Below are 20,945 nucleotides of genomic sequence, written 5' to 3' on the forward strand. Positions count from 1 at the left end.
TTATCTCATACTGGCCATGAACGTTATGTTTACATGCACAGATTCATCAGCCATAGTCGTGCTCGTATTAGGTCGGCATGTTTTATTTCATAAATTCATGGCATATCAGGTAGTATCATATGTTGTTCCGTGATTTTCATACGAACTTGTTGACAGTTAAGAAAATGCACCGTGGGAAATAAATTCGAACTTTCTCGTAGGCGGTGTAGTGAACTGGAGCAAGAATAGTGCGAGAAATCTGATGATTTGAACGAACTTCCCCCGGTTGGTTTTAATAAATAATAGGGTTTATTATAGAGCGCAACTTCAGGGGCTTGACGAAAATTGTCCCATACAAATTACGTCTGAGCGCCATATGGGGTGCAAATATTGCGTCGTAAGGTAGAATGCCACCTTAGGCACTGTTTGCGGAACGGAGATTGGGCAGTGCATAGCGCGCTTGTCTCCCCCTACTGTGGCCCGGGTTCGATTCCCGGAGCTGGCGACACATCACGTTTGGGTTGAGTTTGTTGTTGGTTTTCGTCCTTGCTCCGACGGTTTTTCTGCGGTTTTTCCGGTTTTCCTCTCTCCACAAAAACCAACGTTCTAAATTCCAAAAAAGACCTGGAAACAGTGGACGAGAAGAACCACCTCGTAGAATATCCAGTGCTAAATTCCCATTAATATCATTTTTATTTCTTTTGTTTAGTATTCGAAACACAAATGACAAAGAGATTAACACGAGAGCTGCTGCATATAGGTAAAACTCACTTTGCTGAACTTTGCATCCTCTACCCTCTAGCGCAGCTCTAAATTGCCTTCCTCTTCTTCATTTCCTCACCTCCCGGACTTGACAAATTCGTTCAAACACCTTTTGAGGTATCCGTTCCTTGGGCTTGAAAAAGGCGCCCGCTCCACTCCTGAAATTAAAGAAGGGGGCCTACTGGCCCTCTCAAGCCAAATCAGTCTAGAATGAAACTTGGTATCTAAAAACATGCTCGGATATTTACAAACAAATATTGGCTGCTCTGAGACGGCGAACAGTGCTACTGTCCAGCAGCAAGCGGAATATGTCAAAAGATAAACAGGAGAACATTTTTGCCCAAGCGGCAGCTCTAATTTTTTTATTTACTTAAAGGGCCTGTAAACCCAAGAATACATGTTTTTCTTATTCCATGTAAAAAGTGTCATAGAAAACGAATCTGCAATTGATTTTTCCCAATTCGACTTATTTAAGGAGAAAATCGGCATTTTATACTGAAATTCCACTTCCGGTGAAAACGATAGAGAGAGGTCGTGACGTAAGCGGTGGAACTAAAATTGCGCAACACGGGCTTCACAGTAGCATTGGTATGGCAGCTCGTTCAAGTAGCAGTAGTTCGGACGATGTTTTGTCAGAGGGAAGCGACTCGAATGCCTTAAACTTATATGACAACGATGGGGATAACTCAGAACCTTTAGGAGAGTCTGGGCCACGTCCTTATCAACATGAGCCGCGTAGAGTTCACCAAACGATCCGCACGAAGACAGCACAGAACCGGTTGACGGCGATGCCGATTGTCTCGGAAACACAGACTGTATTTAATTCATTGTGTAATTTATTAGTTTTTGACATGAAAACTTAATAAAGCAAGTTTCCAATCTAAAAGAATGCAACAGAAGTTTTTTAACTTGAGCGCCCGTGGGTGTGTTATATAAAATTGTCAAAGGTTCGAGCGTGGAGCTTGTCAGCCAATGCCGACAACACATGAAACTGTTGTGCGGAAATCGGGCAAGTGTGGCAAAAAGTGGAGGAACAAAGGCCTGAAATCCAAATGACTTGTATTACTGAGTATCCAGGTTTTCAGTCAACCTGCCTCGATATCTGGGTGCTGGAGACGGCCTATTACGCGTACAGGCAGCAATACGGTACAGATAATCACACCCAAAGCGAGTAAGCGAAATGTTTCTTTAATCTGTTTTTGAGATCGATTTTCTGGAGTTGTTTGTGCTATTGATTAAATAACACAGTGCTAGAGCTAGTTATTTTTCTCTCTCCTGGGAGGAAATTTCACTAAATTGCCTACAGACAGCTGGCTCGCTGGGGTTATCTCGGCAAGAATGTCAGGGTCGCTCTGCCATCTAGTGCGGTAAATAAAATCCGAAGCACTTTTCCAGCTGATTTTGGAACTTCTTGCACTGGATTAAAACCGCCAAACCTTTGACAGAAACAAAGGTACATGTAAATGCAGATCTTAATTATTCATGTCCTACAACACTAGCGGTTGTGCCTGTTCGAAAGGAAATATTTATATATATAGTGCTTTCCTTCATCTCCGAAGTATTATTATTGATAAAAAAGTTGTAACGTAAAGATTTGCGAGTGTGGCCTGTATATATATAACTAACAAGTTAAAAGGCCTCGAGCCAACAGTGACGCCGCGCCAGAAGGATCCAAAAGGATTCACAGTCCAAACCTCAGTAAATGGTAGGGTATATATATATATATATATAGGAAGTCTGCAAGTCGATTTTCGCGTGGAACAGTGCTCAATACGTTGAAGCAGAGCAGAATAAATATTGTGAGAGGAAAAAAGGACGTAACTACATTTCCCGACAAGCCTGTTTCGTGAATCGCTTCACTCTTCAGGGGTTTAAACCCCTGAAGAGTGAAGCGATTCACGAAACAGGCTTGTCGGGAAATGTAGTTACGTCCTTTTTTCCTCTCACAATATTATATATATATATATATATATATATATATATATATATATATATAATTATCGAACCTTTTTGTGTTTGTTTCGATTGGAAATATAGAGAGATAGTTTCGCAAGCTGAACTCTGGATCTTAAGACCCATTTCGACCATATAGCTTTTCTCATAGCAATCGGGAGACAAATGACTGCTACAGACAACAGAATTTTCGGACGGCTCGTCAAAAAAATGTTTTTCTAATGACCTTTGATTACAACTTCACCGCTGTGTAAACCGTGACACAAATTCTCCAACTGGTACTTCTTTGCAGGGTTTCTCAAAGAAAGCAGCAAGTGGGGCTGGCAAAGATTCTCTACGAAGATTTCTTTTGATAGATTTTTGTCTCACCCACACTCGCCGTAGATGTTCGTGGAATATTTAACAAACTAAATTCCAGATCGCATTGCATACCGAAATCAACGAATTCTTTCTTGATACGTGTTTCGGATTCCGGCAAAGGTTCAAACAGGTCAGTGTCTTTTTTGGGCTCATCACTGGCTCCCGAACAACTGGCTTCCCCGTAATCTTTTAACAGCTGAGAAAGAAAGGTGTTTAAAGAGAACCTGAAAATCTGGAGGTTTCCGCGTAAATCAGTTCGGTACTCACCCTGTTAACTTCCAACTTTTGAAGAGCTCTACTTCTCCTCGGTCGTTTCTCAGTACGGTCGGTCAACTCTGGATTTTTGCTGTCTGCTGAATGCAAGGGTCGCTTTTTTTACCTCGGAAGAATTTTTTTCTAGTAGGGCCTGAATCGTCGGCACAGCAACAGGAAGAAGTAGCTTTTGCTAGCTTTTTAAGACCCATTTCGACCATATAGCTTTTCTCATAGCAATCGGGAGACAAATGACTGCTACAGACAACAGAATTTTCGGACGGCTCGTCAAAATCGGCTCTTTTAACTTCAACAAAATTAACCCATTGTCGCTTCAAATTTGCTTCTTTTGGAAATTTATGCATTGTATGCCCGGTTTTGTTTGAATTACTACAAAACTAGACGACACAATGCTTTACCATTACGAAAAATTTTAATATAATCAACCAAATTATAAGTAAAAAATTCGTGACTAGACCGGCAAACAGGGGCTGCGAAGGAGACTTGCACATATCTCACGCGATCGTAAAAGAAATTGACCTCAGTACAGGAAGGTTCCACCCGTGACGTCACAGGAAAGATGGCGCAATTCAAGATGGCGAATGTTTCGAATTTGTAAGACCTTTTTCAAGGTGAAAATGGACTTTTGAGAAAAAAACGAATTGCACATTTGAAGTACTTGATATATTTGCTAAACAGCTACGTGAAAAGAAAATGTACGATTTTGGGTTTACAGGCCCTTTGATGCAAGTACTTGTTTGAAGCACACTTATGAACAGCTTACTGTAATGGACGTTTGCTTTGACGGATACGTACCCTCTCCCATTTTGAATTAACTTTGAGTCGAAATTTGCGGGATGGATATCTCAGATATTTCTTATAAATACAATTGGACCAGTCGCAAGCAGGGGCAAATATGCGATAAATTAGTGAACGATTAACTTTTTTCTAGCCTTTGCCTCTTCTCTATATCTACTTTGGCAACTTATTACTAAGGGGTTTGTTTCCAATTAACGACAATTTTCAATGAGAGCAACAAGAAAGTAAACTTTCATGTCACTTACATCTGCAATAAGGTAAGTAATGTTTACCAGAAATCTTCCAAACTGTATTTCTTACGTTATGCGAAGAGTAAAATTGTTGAAAGCGATTCCTTTGGTCAGTGTACTTTAAGTTTAGTAAGAATCAGCTGAGTTTCAAGAAGTTGGAAAAAAGGTTCATGCGTTTATCGTATTTCTTGGAATAAGCGCCCGGGTGCTTATCTAAACTTCGACAAAAAGAAGGGGCTCTTATTGGAAGGAGGGATCTTAATATTCTCCTGAACGGATTCCGCAGTAGTTGAAGCTTAAAAAGTTATAAATAAAGTGACAATAGAACAGGTTGTATCCCGGCATCCTTACGATTTGACATGGATCTGAACAAAGTGAGGGAGGAGCGAAGTGTTTAATCAAGAAGGGCGCTTGTTTTACATTTGTAATCTGGGTGGTAGGAGTCTATTCGGGGGAAAAGCTTCTAGAATTAGAACGTGGGCGATTATTCGAGGAAATGCGGTATTTCTTCCAAAAACAAACGGGCAAACAAGCGAAATTTTCAGACTTTTCAACCCAACTTAATGACATTTCGGGATCTAAAATAAATAATTTATTGTAATCATTATGTAAAATGCTGTGATAATTATTTCTTAAACTCGTACTCTCTATTTATCAAGAAATAATAAGTTCCATCGTTTTTAGTTCTTTCACAATCAATATTTTATGTATAAATAAATATAAAATAAATACATTTGTAAGGCTTTTTCATTAAATTAAAATTAACCGGATAACTTCATAAATAAAAGACGTTAATAAATACTTTACAATTTATCTGCAATAAATACAAGTTTTTAAGATAAACTATTTGGCAATTTTAGAATACGTTAGCAAATATTTACACTTAATTTAATGGCAATGTAACAATGTTCTCTGTTACAACTAATGTGGTAGTGTCAGTTATTTTATCTTTGAGGCAAAAAATGTGTGACTGTAGTTAATTTGATACTATTTGGAAGCAAATTTAGTTTCTTTTGAGAAAGAAAATAATTTGTCTCGAATATCGAATACTTTGTATAATTCAACTGAGTATACAAAAAATAACTTATATTTTTGGTAAGATATCTCAGATGCATGTTAACAACATTGTTTTCTGTTTCTCATATGGAAAGCTTTGTAAATTCAAATTTTTTAGGTAAATATATATATTCTTTTACAAAAGTGAGTTCGTAAGATATCGACAAATCCAAAACCATGGTCTCGCCGATGTAATAACTTCTTCTGTGACAATATAAATATATAATTTTTTTTAAATATACTTTAAATAATTTTTATGAATTTCAAATAAATAACCTAAAGACTCTAGGCAGAATTTCTGTTATACGGTGTATTCTATAAACTGCACTGATCTTTGCCCCTGATGCGCCTTTTTCGCTGATTTCGTTCTTCCATCTCTGGTGATCGCTAGGTACCAGTCTCTATTCAGTGTCGATCGGTACCGCGTGTAGCCCTTAGAGGTGTGTTCTTGTTGAAAGATGCAACCGATGTCTGTCTTCACTTGATGCGACGGCTGTAAAAGAACACAAGTGTTGTTAATGTCAGTACTTCAGGGGAGATGATCTTATCTGGTTTATGCACATTGTCAGTTTGGGAGGTGAGTCTTAGCCCGCGTTATGAGAAATTGACCATGGGAAACCTTCGTTCGGGTACAGTAACAGATATCTTTCCTCGTGGCGTGACAATCATCGAACGGAAATAAAAAGTTTTGTCCTATTGATTCATCTCTTTTCTGAAAGATACTGTCCATAACAGTTCTTAATAATTTTTCACTTTGGTAAATTCTATTTCGATCTTCGTTTCATGACAAGCTCGTGTCAAAAAGTTAATATGAAAATCTTGATTGCCTGCCCTTGCAATGTTGGCTAATTCTAAGGCCAGACGATATGATCCGTCTGGGTATCTTGTTATAATACTGTCAGACACCGACTTATGGTTCATTCAAGGCTAAGCGACCCTGTTTCAATCGATATTAAGCACTCAAGCAGACGATATGACTTTCTAGGTGGCTGTCTCACAATGATTGATCGTGGTCCGTTTTCATTGATAAGTTCATTGACACTTCCTTTGGGTTGGCCTTAGGGCGGGTGTTGTTCGCCCCCAGCCCATCCTCCTCGTTCATTCATCACGTATGTGCGTCCGTAAATGAAAGAACATTCTCGATCCGGGTACCTCCCTCCTCTGGACCCTCTATGTATTTATTGCATAGCTCCTGACTACACGTTTATCTGTTCTCGATGTTTAAAAAAAAGTCTATCGCTTGTGTGTGGTGGTTTAGCTTTCCCGTATCATTTTACGATCTCATCCAGTTCAGTATTGGTCCACAGATCTTGTTTAGTACTTCACGGAAGGTTTCTCTCTAAAACACCTTCCTGTCTGCGGTTATTCTTTCGAATGAAAGCTTTTGAACAGTTAACACGTGCTTTTCAGTCTAAACGAGGCAGGGTTTTTTTGAAATAAGTCGAACTTGAGTTGAACATTTCTGTTTTGCGTACATCCGTGACAAAAAGCGCAGTTCACGAATCTCATAGGGAGCTAATTAGAGACCCTGAACAAGTGATTTTTTGTGTCGAGGGCACTGTCAACACGGAATCAGTAATCCTTATAAGGTAATTTACGATTGTGTAATTTCCGTGAGGAATCCTCACCCATCTTGTGTTGGAACAGCCCCTAACTGTTTCCTATTGACATTGTTTCGCGCAGCATGTTTTAATATATCGCCAAATCATCCAAGTGAGTGGAGCCTGATTCTCTACGATAAGACCCTTAGCCCCGCCATAGGGGGTTACACCATAGGTTACAATACGATTAAGACAACAAGTCCCTTCACTAGACTCGCGATTACTATCTCCACTTCATCGATTGTACAATACAGCAATTCCTTTCCAGCGGAGAACTCTTGCTTGTTTCTATTGTACGACAAAGCTACCGTTACGCCAACAATTTGTGGCCATCACTCGGATTTCGTAAAAATTAAAATTTTAAGGACTTACTCTTGTGACGACCGCTCCGCTGCTGTCGAGACAAACGCAGACACTTCCATCGTGCGACTTCAATATCACCTTGCTCTCAGGTCCCACAGATTCTAGCCTCATCGTAACTGCAAAACAAAAGATAATATCGTGACAACCAAGCATAGCAAATTGAATGACTGCACGTTGATTTTGCAAGTCTGCTTTTTTGTCACGCTTTTGAGGAAAAATTGCACGCTAAGGAAAAAACCCCTTCGACTGCAACGAAATTTTTCAAATTTGTTGGAAGCAGAAGACGCACTTTTGTACAATTTAACAAAATTCATAGCAGAAATCAATTAATTATGGCGTCCTTTTATTTCTTAAATATAAGAAATTTGCGAAATCGTGTTTTGGTCAATAGTCGTCAAGTGTCACTTTAAAAACGGCGGTGATGTTTACATTCGAGGTCGCAGTTCGTGCAGTTTCGCTTGAAATCAGGCCTAATTTCTTCCGTGCTTAACGTTGATCTGGCGACAAAATACAATAAAGTTGTTCTTTGCCCTATTGTAATAGTTCATTATCCAGACAAAAAGTTCGGCGGAAAGAGAAATGAATCTAAAAGACTTACCGCTCGGATCATGTTTGTTTCCACTGCCGTCCACTTCATCGTGGTGAATTCGCACGAATTTCGCGCTGTTTCTGGAGTACAACCTCTTGTACATGAGGATTCTGACAACATTATGGACGTTATTAACCACATCTCCGGGATTGATTCCGCTATTTTCTAGCGCATTTGTTGTCTAAAAAAGAAAGTTTAATTCAATTACATCAGACCTACCAAGGCGATGTAGCTTTCGGCAAAGCGATACGATTTGCTCTGTGGTTTCGGTGAGCTTGAGGAATAAAGTGCGCAGGATATATCAGTTTGCTTTACAGTTCGTCAGATGCTATGCCGCCCAAATAACAATAACACAGCCACGCTAGGTAAACATCGCGTGGGCCTCGCGCGCGGCGGGTAATGAATTGGCGTGGGAGTTTCATAAGTTGATTTTGTGCCAATTATAATTTCTCGTGTTCTCTCGTCTTGATTCATTTAGAGTTTTAACAAAGTCGCTTAAATTGCCAAGAAAAACAGAATTCTCACATATCAGGAGGTTGACCTCTGACACCAAGATTTTATGATCTTCCAGCTACGTGGAATTAACCGGCGAAATTCCTAGTGGAATAATTGCTGTCACTCTTGCTTTATTGCCAGACTGATATTTCAGTTTAGTGGTTTTCTTGCGCCGAGAAGCAATAACAAAACTCTTCTAGATATGAATCTTACTGATATTGCTTAAATGACGTAAATTCTTTTATGGAAGTCAACTTGTTGCGGGTTTTGTTCACATGATGAGCGTCAGTAAAAAAATAATTATAGGAAAATTCACAAACAATTAATAGGTCATTTAACTATATTTAAAAAACGGTGATGGGAACGACCCCAACCAAAGGCTTAATAGAGCTTAAATTCAAGCTTGGAATTTTGGTTTTTTTAAACAAGGTATTTTGGACAAACGCTGTTTAGTTAACTTAGTCATGGCGTTTCAATATATAAGACGGACCGCCAGCGATTTTACACTAGAAAGATAAAAGTACTCACCGATGATGTTTTTCTGGTGGGTTTGGCAAAACATCTGCAAATTTGAACAAAGAGTACGCTTAAAATCTTGGAAGTCTTAGAATAAGCGGGATTCGAAGATGAAACTGTACGTTTGTACATGCTGTGTCAAATGGCTTACTCACGGGAATAGGCATAACACAGAGAGAACCAAAGCACGAAGTAGTTTCCTCGCCATTTAGATGTTGAGTTTGTATGAAATGTCACTTTCACGCGGCCACAAGTTCTTTTGTATGTCAAGGAATCCAGGAGCTGTTGACCTTACAGATACAAGATATGATTAAGTTGTCTCGTTTGCCGATCCGGCTCTTTATAGGTCTTTAGACAATCCCCGACCGGACACGCGAGCCAGTTAAACTCATTGACAGACGTCGTCAAGTGGCAAGTCGGCATTCCGAACATTCCCCGATGGGAACCGACTGTTTCCCCACAAATAGTGAACAATCGATGGGGCTACCCCTCCCTGAAGTTGTCAGCGAATCACGTAATCCTACACAATGCTGACGCCGGATTTTCAAACGATCTTGGGGAGTTTTTAGCCTTATGTACGCGGAAAGTGAGGGATGTGTGGGAAGAAGACTATCGCTTGACACCCAACCACAGCAATAAGTACAAGTGACCAATTCAAATGATCTTAAAATACAGGGCAGTTTAACGTAAATCCATCAATGATCTTAACATAGCAATTTTTTTTTTTTTACCTTGGCAGCTCTCAAAAAATTTTCCGGGTTGATTAAGCATACTCATTGCGAAGCTGCTGACGTATAAGAAACAAGTTTTTAGCAGGAAACAGCGTCGTCGCTTACTAAACAAATTTTAACAGACATGTTTTGCTTAATTTAGTTTCCATCCGCTCCAAATTACGAAAGAGTTACAAAAATATCCTTCGAAGACAACGCCTTTGAAGCTTAGTTTACGCTTTTCCTTTCCAGAGGGAAAATCATCATTAATTGCTGTCGGTAAATGGAAGTTTTGGCTTTTATTTTCTCTCATGCAAGCTACGCTGCCAAGCATTATTGGAATTTACTCGGGTTATTTAAGCGGAAAATGTATGCAAACCTTCACACAACACAAACAATCATGTTCTCGTTAGTTCCAGAATTGTCTTGCAAACAGTGCAAGGATTAAATGTTTTTATTCTGATAAAAGAAAGGCGTAGGACCCGGCTCATTCAGCATTGCTGTAACTTAACGTAGCGCCGTTAAGGTGTTGCGGGGGTTTTCCCTGAGGAATTTAAGTCCTTATACTGCAACGCGAATAAAACAAGATGAAATTTATTCAAAAAGGTGATTAATTATAGTTGAATGACGAAATAAAGGATGTACAATAAGCCACTGAGTATAATAGTCTGTTAATTGTACAACCCTTTTTTGAAACCTTTCTGAGAAAGCTAATCAGCTCCGTGTAAGCCGTGGTTTGAGCGGTAGTTCTTGGGTATTATCAGGGGCCTTCTCGTTTAACTGCTAAAGCATGTATGTCCGGTGCTAGTGCTGTTCACCGGCTAAAACCCTGAAAATCATGTTATTCGTATGCCGAAATATTCTCATATGAAGTCACCGTTTTATTAGGATTCGACTGAATTTCCCACAAATATTTATTCGAGAACGAATCGCAAGAAAACGAAATTTTTTGTCTGCACCAATTCAAGAATTTTACATCATGAGCCATTAATACTGGTGCCTAAACATGTTTGGGTTGATCCGCGGTCAGCTTTTTTCAATCTTATATTTGCTACGTTGATTTTTAAAAGTAAATCTGGCCGGAATTATTTTGAGTGTCCTTTATATAGGTTTATCGATAAAGTTGTTTGATCGTAAATGATGTCATTGAGTTGCACAACATGCACTTAGATGGGAATAAACTTGTCATTAGATCAGTGGGAACAGTGCTATTAAAATGCATCGAAATTCACCGCCGAAGAATGCCGATAATTGCTACAAGATTGAACATTTATGTCTGGCTGAGCTCTTTTTTTTTTTTTTTTTTTGTCAAGCTTCCGGTAATTTTCAATTCAAATGACGAAATGAAATATTTACCAGTTTATTCCAGAGTTTCGGAGTGTCCTTGCAATTAAAACTGCTCCGCAGAAAATTTCATGTCTTCTTTCAGACATTCTAAAGAAATGAAACTGAAAAAAGGTCTGCTGACTCGCTTTGGAAATTAATTCAAATGACATTTTCCACGGCGCCACTGCCGTTTTTCAGGACTGTAACAAAACAACAAAATGCCTGAGAAGCAAAACGAATTTTTGAAACTTTCACAGGTATTACACGTAATTCTTCGCCAAGTTGGAGCCTTTCCGCGTTTCCTTCTTCGCTAGAGACTCTGTGGCTGAGAGAACAAAGGGCCTTTGGTTAACACCTATTGTCCGAACCATTTGTTGAACTTGTTTGTGACAGCCGGAAACACGCTCTCTAACAACTCAATACTACTTAAATAAAATTCAAAGGTCTGCAGAGCCTGAGGAAATATTTTAGATGAATGCGGTTTGGGTTCGTTCGGATAGTTTGCAAATGGGGCATACATTAGCGTTAAAACAATGCCGGCAACAGATCAAGACATTTGTTCAAAACGTGTTGTAAACAAACTCCTAAACCAAACTGCCCCTCAGTTGGCATTTTCAGTTGAATTTTTGAGTGTAGCACGTCGCAATTATGCCATTAAAAAATTTTAAGCTCACAAATGCTGGAGATTAAAGCTTAGGAAAATCGGCAACTCGAGCTTGCAAGAGTTAAGTTTTGACACTTCTTACTGAATAGAGTTACAGAGCACATAGAGGTCATTAGAAATACAAATCTCTGAGCTGAAAGCATACTGTTGGCTTACAAGCAAAAAACCATTAATCAGCTTGTTTTGTAAAAGGCATTAATAAGTATTCACACTTGTAGTCTTTGTTCAGGTCCCTATCTTGGATAATCGGATTAATCTCCCCAGTCGCGTGCTCGGCAGCAGTAATTCATCAGGACTCGTGTAACAATACGACAAGAACTTATTTAACACGTACAGAAAAAAATCTAATGGGTGGCTATAAACATCATAAGTATTTAGCATTGCTCCTAGAGCAGTGACTGAATATGACGCTACAACGTTCCGAGTGGAATGTTTTTGGTCACATTGAATACTCAGGTAGCGGACAAGTGAAGTTGCAAGTTAGGAAAAACCAGAGACTGCAATTCACAGACCAATGATGCTTTAAAATCGTCACAATCACTGTTCTTTACATTTTCACAAATAAACGTTTTGCAAGAACAAGCAACGTAGCATGTATAATTTTTCATGTCGTTACAACTGACTCAAAATACTGGCACGAGGAAACAACTTTAATTGTTGAATATTAAGCAATAACAGAGCACAATCATCTTTCAAGTGTGACACATGGATCATTATTCAACTTAATTCTCAAAGACTCAAATTTCTTGGACATCAGCCCTTTTGTGAACAATCTAAATCCCATGACAAAATAAAAAAGCTTTGAAAGAGAACAAAGAAATGCGATTGGGGTTTGTCGATTTTTCAAGGAGAAAAAACAGGCCTATAGTCCAGTTCAGAAGTCAAAGTAGACTTTGCTGACGGTGCTACTAACTTATTATAGCAATTAAATTACTCTTAAATCCTCAAAGGATTAATTGACGTCAATTACTGAAAATATTGTTGTTGCTTATTATTTAAACGAGCCACCAAGCTAAGAAAAATGTCAAGTACTAACTAAAAAAAAAATCGAAATCAAAAGGTGTGCACAAATTAGGATTAAAACTAACAAAATTAAGATTTTCCCTTGTGCTTCAGATGAATTTATCAACCAAATCTACAGGAACTCAAGGTATTGACATCGACTTTAAGTTACTTTCACCTTAAAGTTCTACTTTTGCGTCAGCCGAGATTAGCTATTGCCAACTTATGCTTACGAATCACGTATATTGTAAAAGGACTTTTTTGGGGCGTGCAGAAAGAGTACAAATGATTATCGTAGACTTGTGTTCCAGGCCTCGGCCCACGAACCCGCCCTTTCACTTCCTTCTCAAAGACGAGTTTTATCTAGAAATCTGTTTTGAGCCCCTTTATATACGTAATGGAAACTTTATTCACCGCCTAAGCCACTTCTACACTGATGTAAATGATAAGAGAGTGAATGATGCCCAATTCGGAAATGATTGCACGTAAAAAATTGCAGGGCCCGCCAAAATAAACCGAGGCCTTTTATCATACGTGTACTTTTAAATATTGTTAATTGGAGTTGTTCAATTTCGTCAATGGAGGACAATATTGTACTCGAAACTGTCCGAAGTAAATGTCAAAATCGTGATGTTACAGGCCTCTCGAGTGATTGATATGATAGCCTCGGGAATGATATCACAAAACGTTTGTTTTTTTCTTGGATTTCGCCGGGCTTACGTTAGGTTGATGATATCATAACATTTTTAATCCACCACAATTTTTAATTTAAGCCCTTCCAGCAACTTTGTCGTTTTACTTCCTTTCCGTTCGGAAGTTACGCACTTTTCAAATAAACACGTAAAGAAAAATTTATATAAAGATTAGACAACAAGCAATATATATATTTTTCGCTTGATCATGTTCGAAAATAATCTACGGAAAATAACCAATTTGATACCTACGTCATATCTGACTTGAATGACGTTTCACCAAGTTTCCCAAAACCAACAGTATCGACTCAAACACAACAACTAAATTAAACAACTACTTCGAAAAAGATTTCATTTTCTTTTTAGTGCGGAATTGTACAGTTGCCACTGAAAGTCTCTTTGACAGCTAATGCGATGATGACACGGAAGGCCTTACTAAGAATTTAGACACCTCAGACTTGTCAACTCTACAAATTTGCAGTTACCAAAGAAACGCGGAAAAAATACGAAACGCTAGAACGCAAAACCTGCGGTTGCCTAATTTGGTCTACAGTAGTAAAGACAACTGTAAGAAATTTAGGCCGATTCGAACAGATATAGGCCTTTAGGACATGTTTTAAGAGGGCTCTATTAAGGATACTGTACGGAAATACACGAAACATAACGGACTTCGCGAAAGCCCCAAAATAACGAAAGTTTTCAAATTGTTTTTGATTTAATTAAGTACTGAGAAGAAAACCTAAAAATGAAAAAAATTGATTTTGATTGAATTCGATCTAAGCTGCCTTTCGTTCCTTCGTTTTGGGTTGATATTTAACGGCGAACAACCTTAAGACGTCTGGTTATTTGTGACGGTTTTACGTATTTGTCGGCTAGTTTACCTAAATGATATTCACTGCGTCAGGTCAAAAACCCATTTTCCAGTGTTAAGAGATATTGCAGTTCGCAGACATTTCAGTGAATTGAATACTTGCAATATTTAAAACAAGTGGTTGAAAAATATTTAATTTTAAAATGCGCACAAAGCACGGTCTTGAGTGTTCGAGTTGAAATGATTTCGTCAACGTAAAACATTTCTGACACATTCAAAGACCTCGATAATTTGGGCATTTTGTTTTAATTAAGCGTCTCTAAAAAATTTTGTCACACTGTGCTCAGGAGTTTTAAGATAAGGGTTTCAAAATCGCGATTTATAACTCTATTCCTTCTTTTGTTGTAATTGTTTTCGTTTATTTAAAGGTTTTGTTTATTTAAAGGTTTTGTTTATTTAAAGGTTTTGTTTATTTGAAGGAGCAGTCTACGAGTCTTATGCAGTTCTTACATTTCATCCCTTAGGTTCGCTCGAACACAGGCAGCCCAAGCTCACGGCTAGAAAAGCGGACGTGACTCTTACAGTGTTGTGCAACGTTTTATATTTATAAAGGTTTGTATGTTATCGGTTTGCCTTAAAATAGAGAAAAAAATGTCTTGTTTTGAAATAAAATAGACTTACCTTATTGCCTTGTTGTTTTCTTTGTTGATTACCAGCGTCTCAGGCCATTTTGAAGCGTTTCGGCGAGTTAGCGTTATTTTGGTGTTCAACCGCTAAAAAAAAGACACCATAGCGCTAACTCGTCGAAAACGCTTCAAAATGGCCTGAGACGCTGGTAATCAACAAAGAAAACAACAAGGCAATAAGGTAAGTCCATTTTATTTCAAAACAAGACATTTTTTCTCTCTTTTAAGGCAAACCGATAACATCCCATACAAACCTTTATAAATATAAAACTTTGCGCAACACGGTAAGAGTCACGTCCGCTTTTCTGGTGGTGAGCTTGGGCTGCCTGTGGCTCGAAGAAAGCGTTAGAGAGAAACTTTAGAGCTAGAAATTTCCACTTTTTTTACTTCACTTCATAACGTTATCTCCATACACAAAAGACAGTGCTTTATTCAATCTCTTTTCACAAACGATTATTCTTGTTAGCCATATATCTAAAAGCAACATTGAGTTGTGACCTATCTGGGGAGAACAAAACAGAGAACGCAAATGATCCTTAAAGGTTCTCATACATGGAACACTAGCTGGCTGATGTTATGTAACATTACGCACCTATTGCATGATATTTCAACGACAATATAGATACTACCGGAGTGCGAACAAGTCTGGTAAAACTGACGTAAGGCAATTGACTAATCTAGAACTTTTTACTATCTGCACCAACACTAATATATTCGCGCGCGTTTATTTTCGAGAGAATTCCCTCACTCATCGAGTAATGTCTGAGAACCTCGGCTGCATCCACGATAAGAGAGTTTTACCCTTTTGATTTTTTTTTTTTTTTTTTTTGCTTACTCGATCTTTGAACATTTCTTTCCAAAGTAAGTTCTAATACTGAATTAGCACGGATTGGAAGTGCGATCGTCTTTTATAGCTTATCGTCCATAGAACAAAAATGAAAAGGTCCTACATAGTCTAATTAGGTTTTAGGCACCTACTTTACACCTTAAATGGAAAAAGCTTGCCATAAGGTTTTTGGAGAGCAAAGATATGGCCAGGTACTTACAATTGAATATCATTTCATGTATTTCTTTTGTTGGCAACAGCCTACCAAATAAGGACAAAAAATTTCACAGATTGTGAAATATCGCCCGTTTTCATTGCGTGTCTATATGTCTCATACACGTGGAATTTTGTCAACATTAGTATCTTAAAAGCAATGAATTTCTTGTTCCGCTATTTAAATATTTCTTTGTTTCCACATCCCACAGGTATTTCAAATGAAGTATGGGCTGACATTAGACAGTCGTCAATAGCTTTTTAAATTTTCATCCTGATCAACACTACATTCCAAGATTCCAAGGTTCGCTTGGCAGTTACGGCAAATTTCACCTACTTGGTGGTTCTCTAAAACTGAGTTTTGGAATTTTTTTCATGAGAACGGATACATTAAAAAGAGTGGTTGCGAAAATTGTACCACACTACGGAACAAGCTTTGATACGATATAGCATAAGATACACTCCAAAATAGACGACAACCCACGTGTATCGAGGAAGTTAGAATGAAACTGATCGCCTATCAGAAAATATTGATCCCGTGCCGCGCTAACCAGACAAATCCAATATCGTTTCTTACACTCGATGAAAGAAATATCTTTGATTTCACACGTTTATCATATGTGAGTCGTTGTAAACAAAGTCCCTTCTAATTAACATAGCTTTGTCCTACCTCTTCTGACGTACGCAAAACCTTTTAAGTAGACCGGTTTTTTCCGCCGGTTGAATGAAGCTGTGCGCTTGCGGTTAATACCGAAATTGTCATGTCTTTGAAGGCGATAACCCGATAATACCTTCACTTATTCTTGCGGCGAGTCAAACAAAGTCAGGCGGCTTTTGGTGGCTTTCAAAAAAGGGATATTTTTTCTGTGTAAGTACATGCGGTGAGCGAGCCAACATTTCAGTGATACACCCGTTCTTCGGTTTGTTTCATTTCTCAAGTTTAAGCCTGCCACGTATTTGCAAGGTAGTCTTCGTCGTCTAGAATTTTACAATACTTACAACAACTTTGTTGATAAGTGGGCAATATAGCGGCAAAAAGGGAACAAAGAGAAAATGTGATTTGTCACCGTCTTGCAATTTTGGCCAAAATCTAACCTGGCTGGTAAAAGCTGTCACGTAGAGAGCACAAGATTTGAATTAACTGTCTTACTTGAACTAATATTACTGTTTGATTTCTGCGCACCAAAATCCACAAGTAATTTTTTTGCAATGTTTATCTGGCAGGATGGTTATGAAAACGACTTCTTGCCGAGCTAGGAAAATAAGTTTGATCTTTTGTCAACAGATCAAAAAATCAGATACGGTGAATATATGAAGTTCATATATTTTGAACTGCGGTTATAGATACGAATGATGCACGATCCTCGCAGTAGAGAGCGCTATGTATGCAATAGCGAAAATCAGATCTGAAAAAAATCAGGCCTGTACGGGATTCGAACCACTGACCTCTGCGATACTAGTGCAACGCTCTACCAATTGAGCTAACAAGCCAACTGGAGCAGGCCGTTAAATTGATTCGTAATAAACCCGTGATGATAAATCAGATACGGTGAATATATGAAGTTCATATATTTTGAACTGCGGTTATAGATACGAATGATGCACGATCCTCGCAGTAGAGAGCGCTATTTATGCAATAGCGAAAATCAGACCTGAAAAAATCAGGCCTGTACGGGATTCGAACCACTGACCGTACAGGCCTGATTTTTTTCAGGTCTGATTTTCGCTATTGCATAAATAGCGCTCTCTACTGCGAGGATCGTGCATCATTCAGATCAAAAAATACTATAACATATCACAATTTCTTCACTTCTCTTTTCAAGTGTACTGTTAGATTGCATTGAATGGTTACTTGAGAGGGCTTTGTCTCTGCGTTAAGGATCAATTTTTCGGGATCGCTGGATGAAGTTCGAATCTATCCTTACAACTCTGTTTTCAGCTATCCTTGCCCCTTTTCGTTGTGCATTGTTTTATTTCAAATATACATTTTGTGTTTTTCGCTCGAGCAAACACACGTTTTTTGCTGTTTAGAGTGCGAAGGTCAATAAAATCACTGTGAAAAACAAAAGTGCAAAGTTCTAATGTTGTAATATCAGACGTATTGTTATTGATCTAGTGGAGGTAAGTCGGGTTATCGTCAGGGAGTTTGTGAGCTGTCTGTCTACAAACCAAAGAAATCCCTACTTCCATACCAATTGCGGCAAGCAAGCATCCTATCGAAATTAATATTTTGGCAATAAACAGGACACTTTACAACATGTGTCTTTTTCGCCACGGATGTCTTTCTCTTGACTCTACCACTCTCTCTTCGGATCCAGTACTAAGTTCTGTTGAAGATAAAAACAAACTGCAAATATGTATTGAAACACATGGTCTAACGAAAGAAAAAGCATATGTTAGGAGCTCACAGTTGATAAAATCAGCTTTCGCGAAAAAGATAAAGATAAACCGATGAAAAATAAAAAATAAATAAATAACAAAAAATTAACCATATAGTTTCGATTTCATATTTAAGACAACGATATCTGCTAACTGCCAGACACTATAATCCCAACAAGCTAAACGACGGATGAAAAAAAGGGAAAATGCATTTAGTTCTTAATCACGTTAAAGAGAAATCAGAGAAAAATTCATAGATCGAATTTTTTAATCATAAGCGGGTCCAGACATGTCACATTGCCAAAAACCCGAGATTGAAACAATAAAAAAAAGAACTGTTTGTTATAATGACTGTCGCTCTGATCATTTCAATGGAAGATGAAAGAATGCCCACTAGCTATTTTATTGTTTAAGCTCTATCGGACAAACACACTACAATAAAATTGCTATTATAAAACATTTTAAACCAGACAGTATTGTCACAACGTGTGCCGGTTAGAAATAAAGGTTACAATTGATAGCGCACAGGCGGAACCTTATTGTATATAAATACGGCAGAATTCAATAAACGAAACTATTCCTGCTTGAAAACGTTGGCAAACGTACACAGCAGAAATGCCTCGTGCTCTTTGCTTTGCTCTCTGTGCCCTGTGTCTTGTGTTCCTCATGCTTGCAAAAACTGAGCAGAGAAGTCTTCGATCCAACCAAGGTAAGTTTCTTCTAATCTTGCTCTTCAATTAACGTTTCAAAATGTATGATAAGTGATGAGTTTGATTTGCGGCGCTTTCGTCAAATCACCTCTGACTCACGTAGCTGAGAAAGTCATCGAGTTTAATCGCTGATGCTTATCTGCTGCTTTGATAGTATCTCAGAAAAGACAGAAGGTCACATGCTAATGAAGGACAAAATAATGCGCCCCACTCGGCACCATGCAGCTTAAAAAATTGACAGATTTGCCTTAATTGCTTTAGCATAAAACTGTCTATTTTGGTAGGAAAAGAGTTGTCTATATTTGAGGTTGAAGCCCCCTTTATTTCGTGTCTAAAATTCGTAGTAATGAAGGTAATAAAACATTGATTTGACTGCAAGGGGGCAAACTTGGGTCAAGATAATTTGATTTATCAACTGGGTTGATATTGTAAATTGGCCATTGCTTTCGTTTCGAGCGTTTGTTTGGCCGGGGTGCACTGGGCACGGTGTTCTTTATCGACAGAATATTCAGCGCTTTGCGAATTAACAAGAGGACACGAAACAAGATGAATAGACACAAATAATTCGAAAATGCGATCAACTTGGTGACACTTAAAACCACTGAAAGCTTTGTAAATCACTTGTTTTTGCCAAAATAAGAAGTGATTTAGTCTGGTCTTCTTATGATATGGGCTAATTCCACTCTAAATTAGCAAATCTCTCTTGCCACTGGGGGACAGCTTCTTTAAAGTAAGGCCTTTTTGCATCTCTTAAACTGGTTGGCGCCTCTGTGAAAAATGCGCCCGAGGCTCTGCGAGAAAAACCTTTGGCCCCGTAATGCAATTACCGTTCGAATCCAACCTGACCACAAGAAGTGGCAAAACATTCACTTTTTATCTCGATGTAATACGACATACTGAGTTTAAGTCTTTTAGAACAAGGTGTCCTACTTGTGTTTACTCCATTCCGGAATATTCGAGTCTATAATCAAAGCGCAGGAATATCCTTAACCAATCCAACAGTACTTAAGCGAGGAAAATGCGACTTGAAATTTTTTAATCAGAATCTATATTTAGTAAAAATACTTTACCCTTTACCTTGGTCGGCTGTTTATATTATTATATCAGATTAGAGCCTTTTCCTCATTATCATTTGTTTGTTTTTTAATAAAACTAGTTATACAGAAGAAACAAAACAAGAACTATTTTTAATTGCAAATGTTGATGCGATCTAAGTCAAGTTAAATTCTCATCCTACGTACTGTTGATTATATCTTGTTTTGATTGTCATTGATTGAATTTGGCCCCATTTCAGACCTCAAGGTATTGCTATGCCGAATGCAAACGAATTTGACCCGGGAGCGTGATTAGGGACCGCACGCGAGCACGTCCACGAAGGCGCTGGCAAAATCAACTGTTTAACAATGCCCATTTAACATGTTTAACAATGCCTGTTTAACATGGATTTATCGCCAGGGTTTCTCATGCAGTTCGATGTTTTTCCTGTCCTAAAGAGCGTTATACCTTCTCTTTAGAAAAGAGGCCGGTATCGTTGAGTTCGAAAGCCCGGATACGTGTTGCTGTTGGGGTTCCGTTCACGTTGTCAGATTACACAACAGCTAGCGATTTTGTATTGTGGCTGAACGATTAGGAAACTTAATAAGTTTTAAAAATGCACGTCACGGTGTAGGCTGCTATTTTGCACACAACTTATTTGTTTTTTCAGTTTATCGTTTCCGTAGCTGTCCTGGTTTGTGTAAGGTCCCTATTACATACAGCGTACAGTTGCATGAGGTTGGGATCAAAAGTCCAATATGATCCGGCTGCGCTAGAGTAAAATCGTGCAACTTAGACGCGAAATAACAACTGAAAATCTCCATTCGTTTTTCAGTTCAAGATACATGGAAACAATTCATGAATTAAATTCGGCGCGAAAGATGTACGCCGTTTATAAGTTTGAAACCATGGGACT

The 20,945-nt window shown here is 38.4% G+C and overlaps 1 protein-coding gene, 1 long non-coding RNA gene and 1 pseudogene across 2 annotated transcripts in view; 2 read left to right on the plus strand and 1 right to left on the minus strand.

Moving 5' to 3' along the window:
* LOC148728256 (uncharacterized) overlaps window positions 1-20,945 on the plus strand; it is a 39,833-nt gene that overhangs the window by 17,743 nt on the left and 1,145 nt on the right. The window lies entirely within an intron of this gene.
* On the plus strand, window positions 685-2,310 carry LOC111339611 (uncharacterized; annotated as a pseudogene).
* Window positions 4,933-9,362, minus strand: LOC111339624 (fibroblast growth factor 1). Its single transcript, XM_022946313.2, has 5 exons — window positions 9,131-9,362; window positions 8,988-9,021; window positions 7,974-8,145; window positions 7,385-7,491; window positions 4,933-5,904 (listed from the first exon to the last, which is right to left on the minus strand). The coding sequence occupies exons 1-5, from the start codon at window positions 9,181-9,183 to the stop codon at window positions 5,713-5,715; spliced, it is 558 nt and encodes a 185-aa protein (XP_022802048.1). The 5' UTR covers window positions 9,184-9,362; the 3' UTR covers window positions 4,933-5,712.

This window comes from Stylophora pistillata, chromosome 6 (assembly GCF_964205215.1).
Source record: "Stylophora pistillata chromosome 6, jaStyPist1.2, whole genome shotgun sequence".
NCBI classification, from domain to species: Eukaryota; Metazoa; Cnidaria; class Anthozoa; order Scleractinia; family Pocilloporidae; genus Stylophora; species Stylophora pistillata.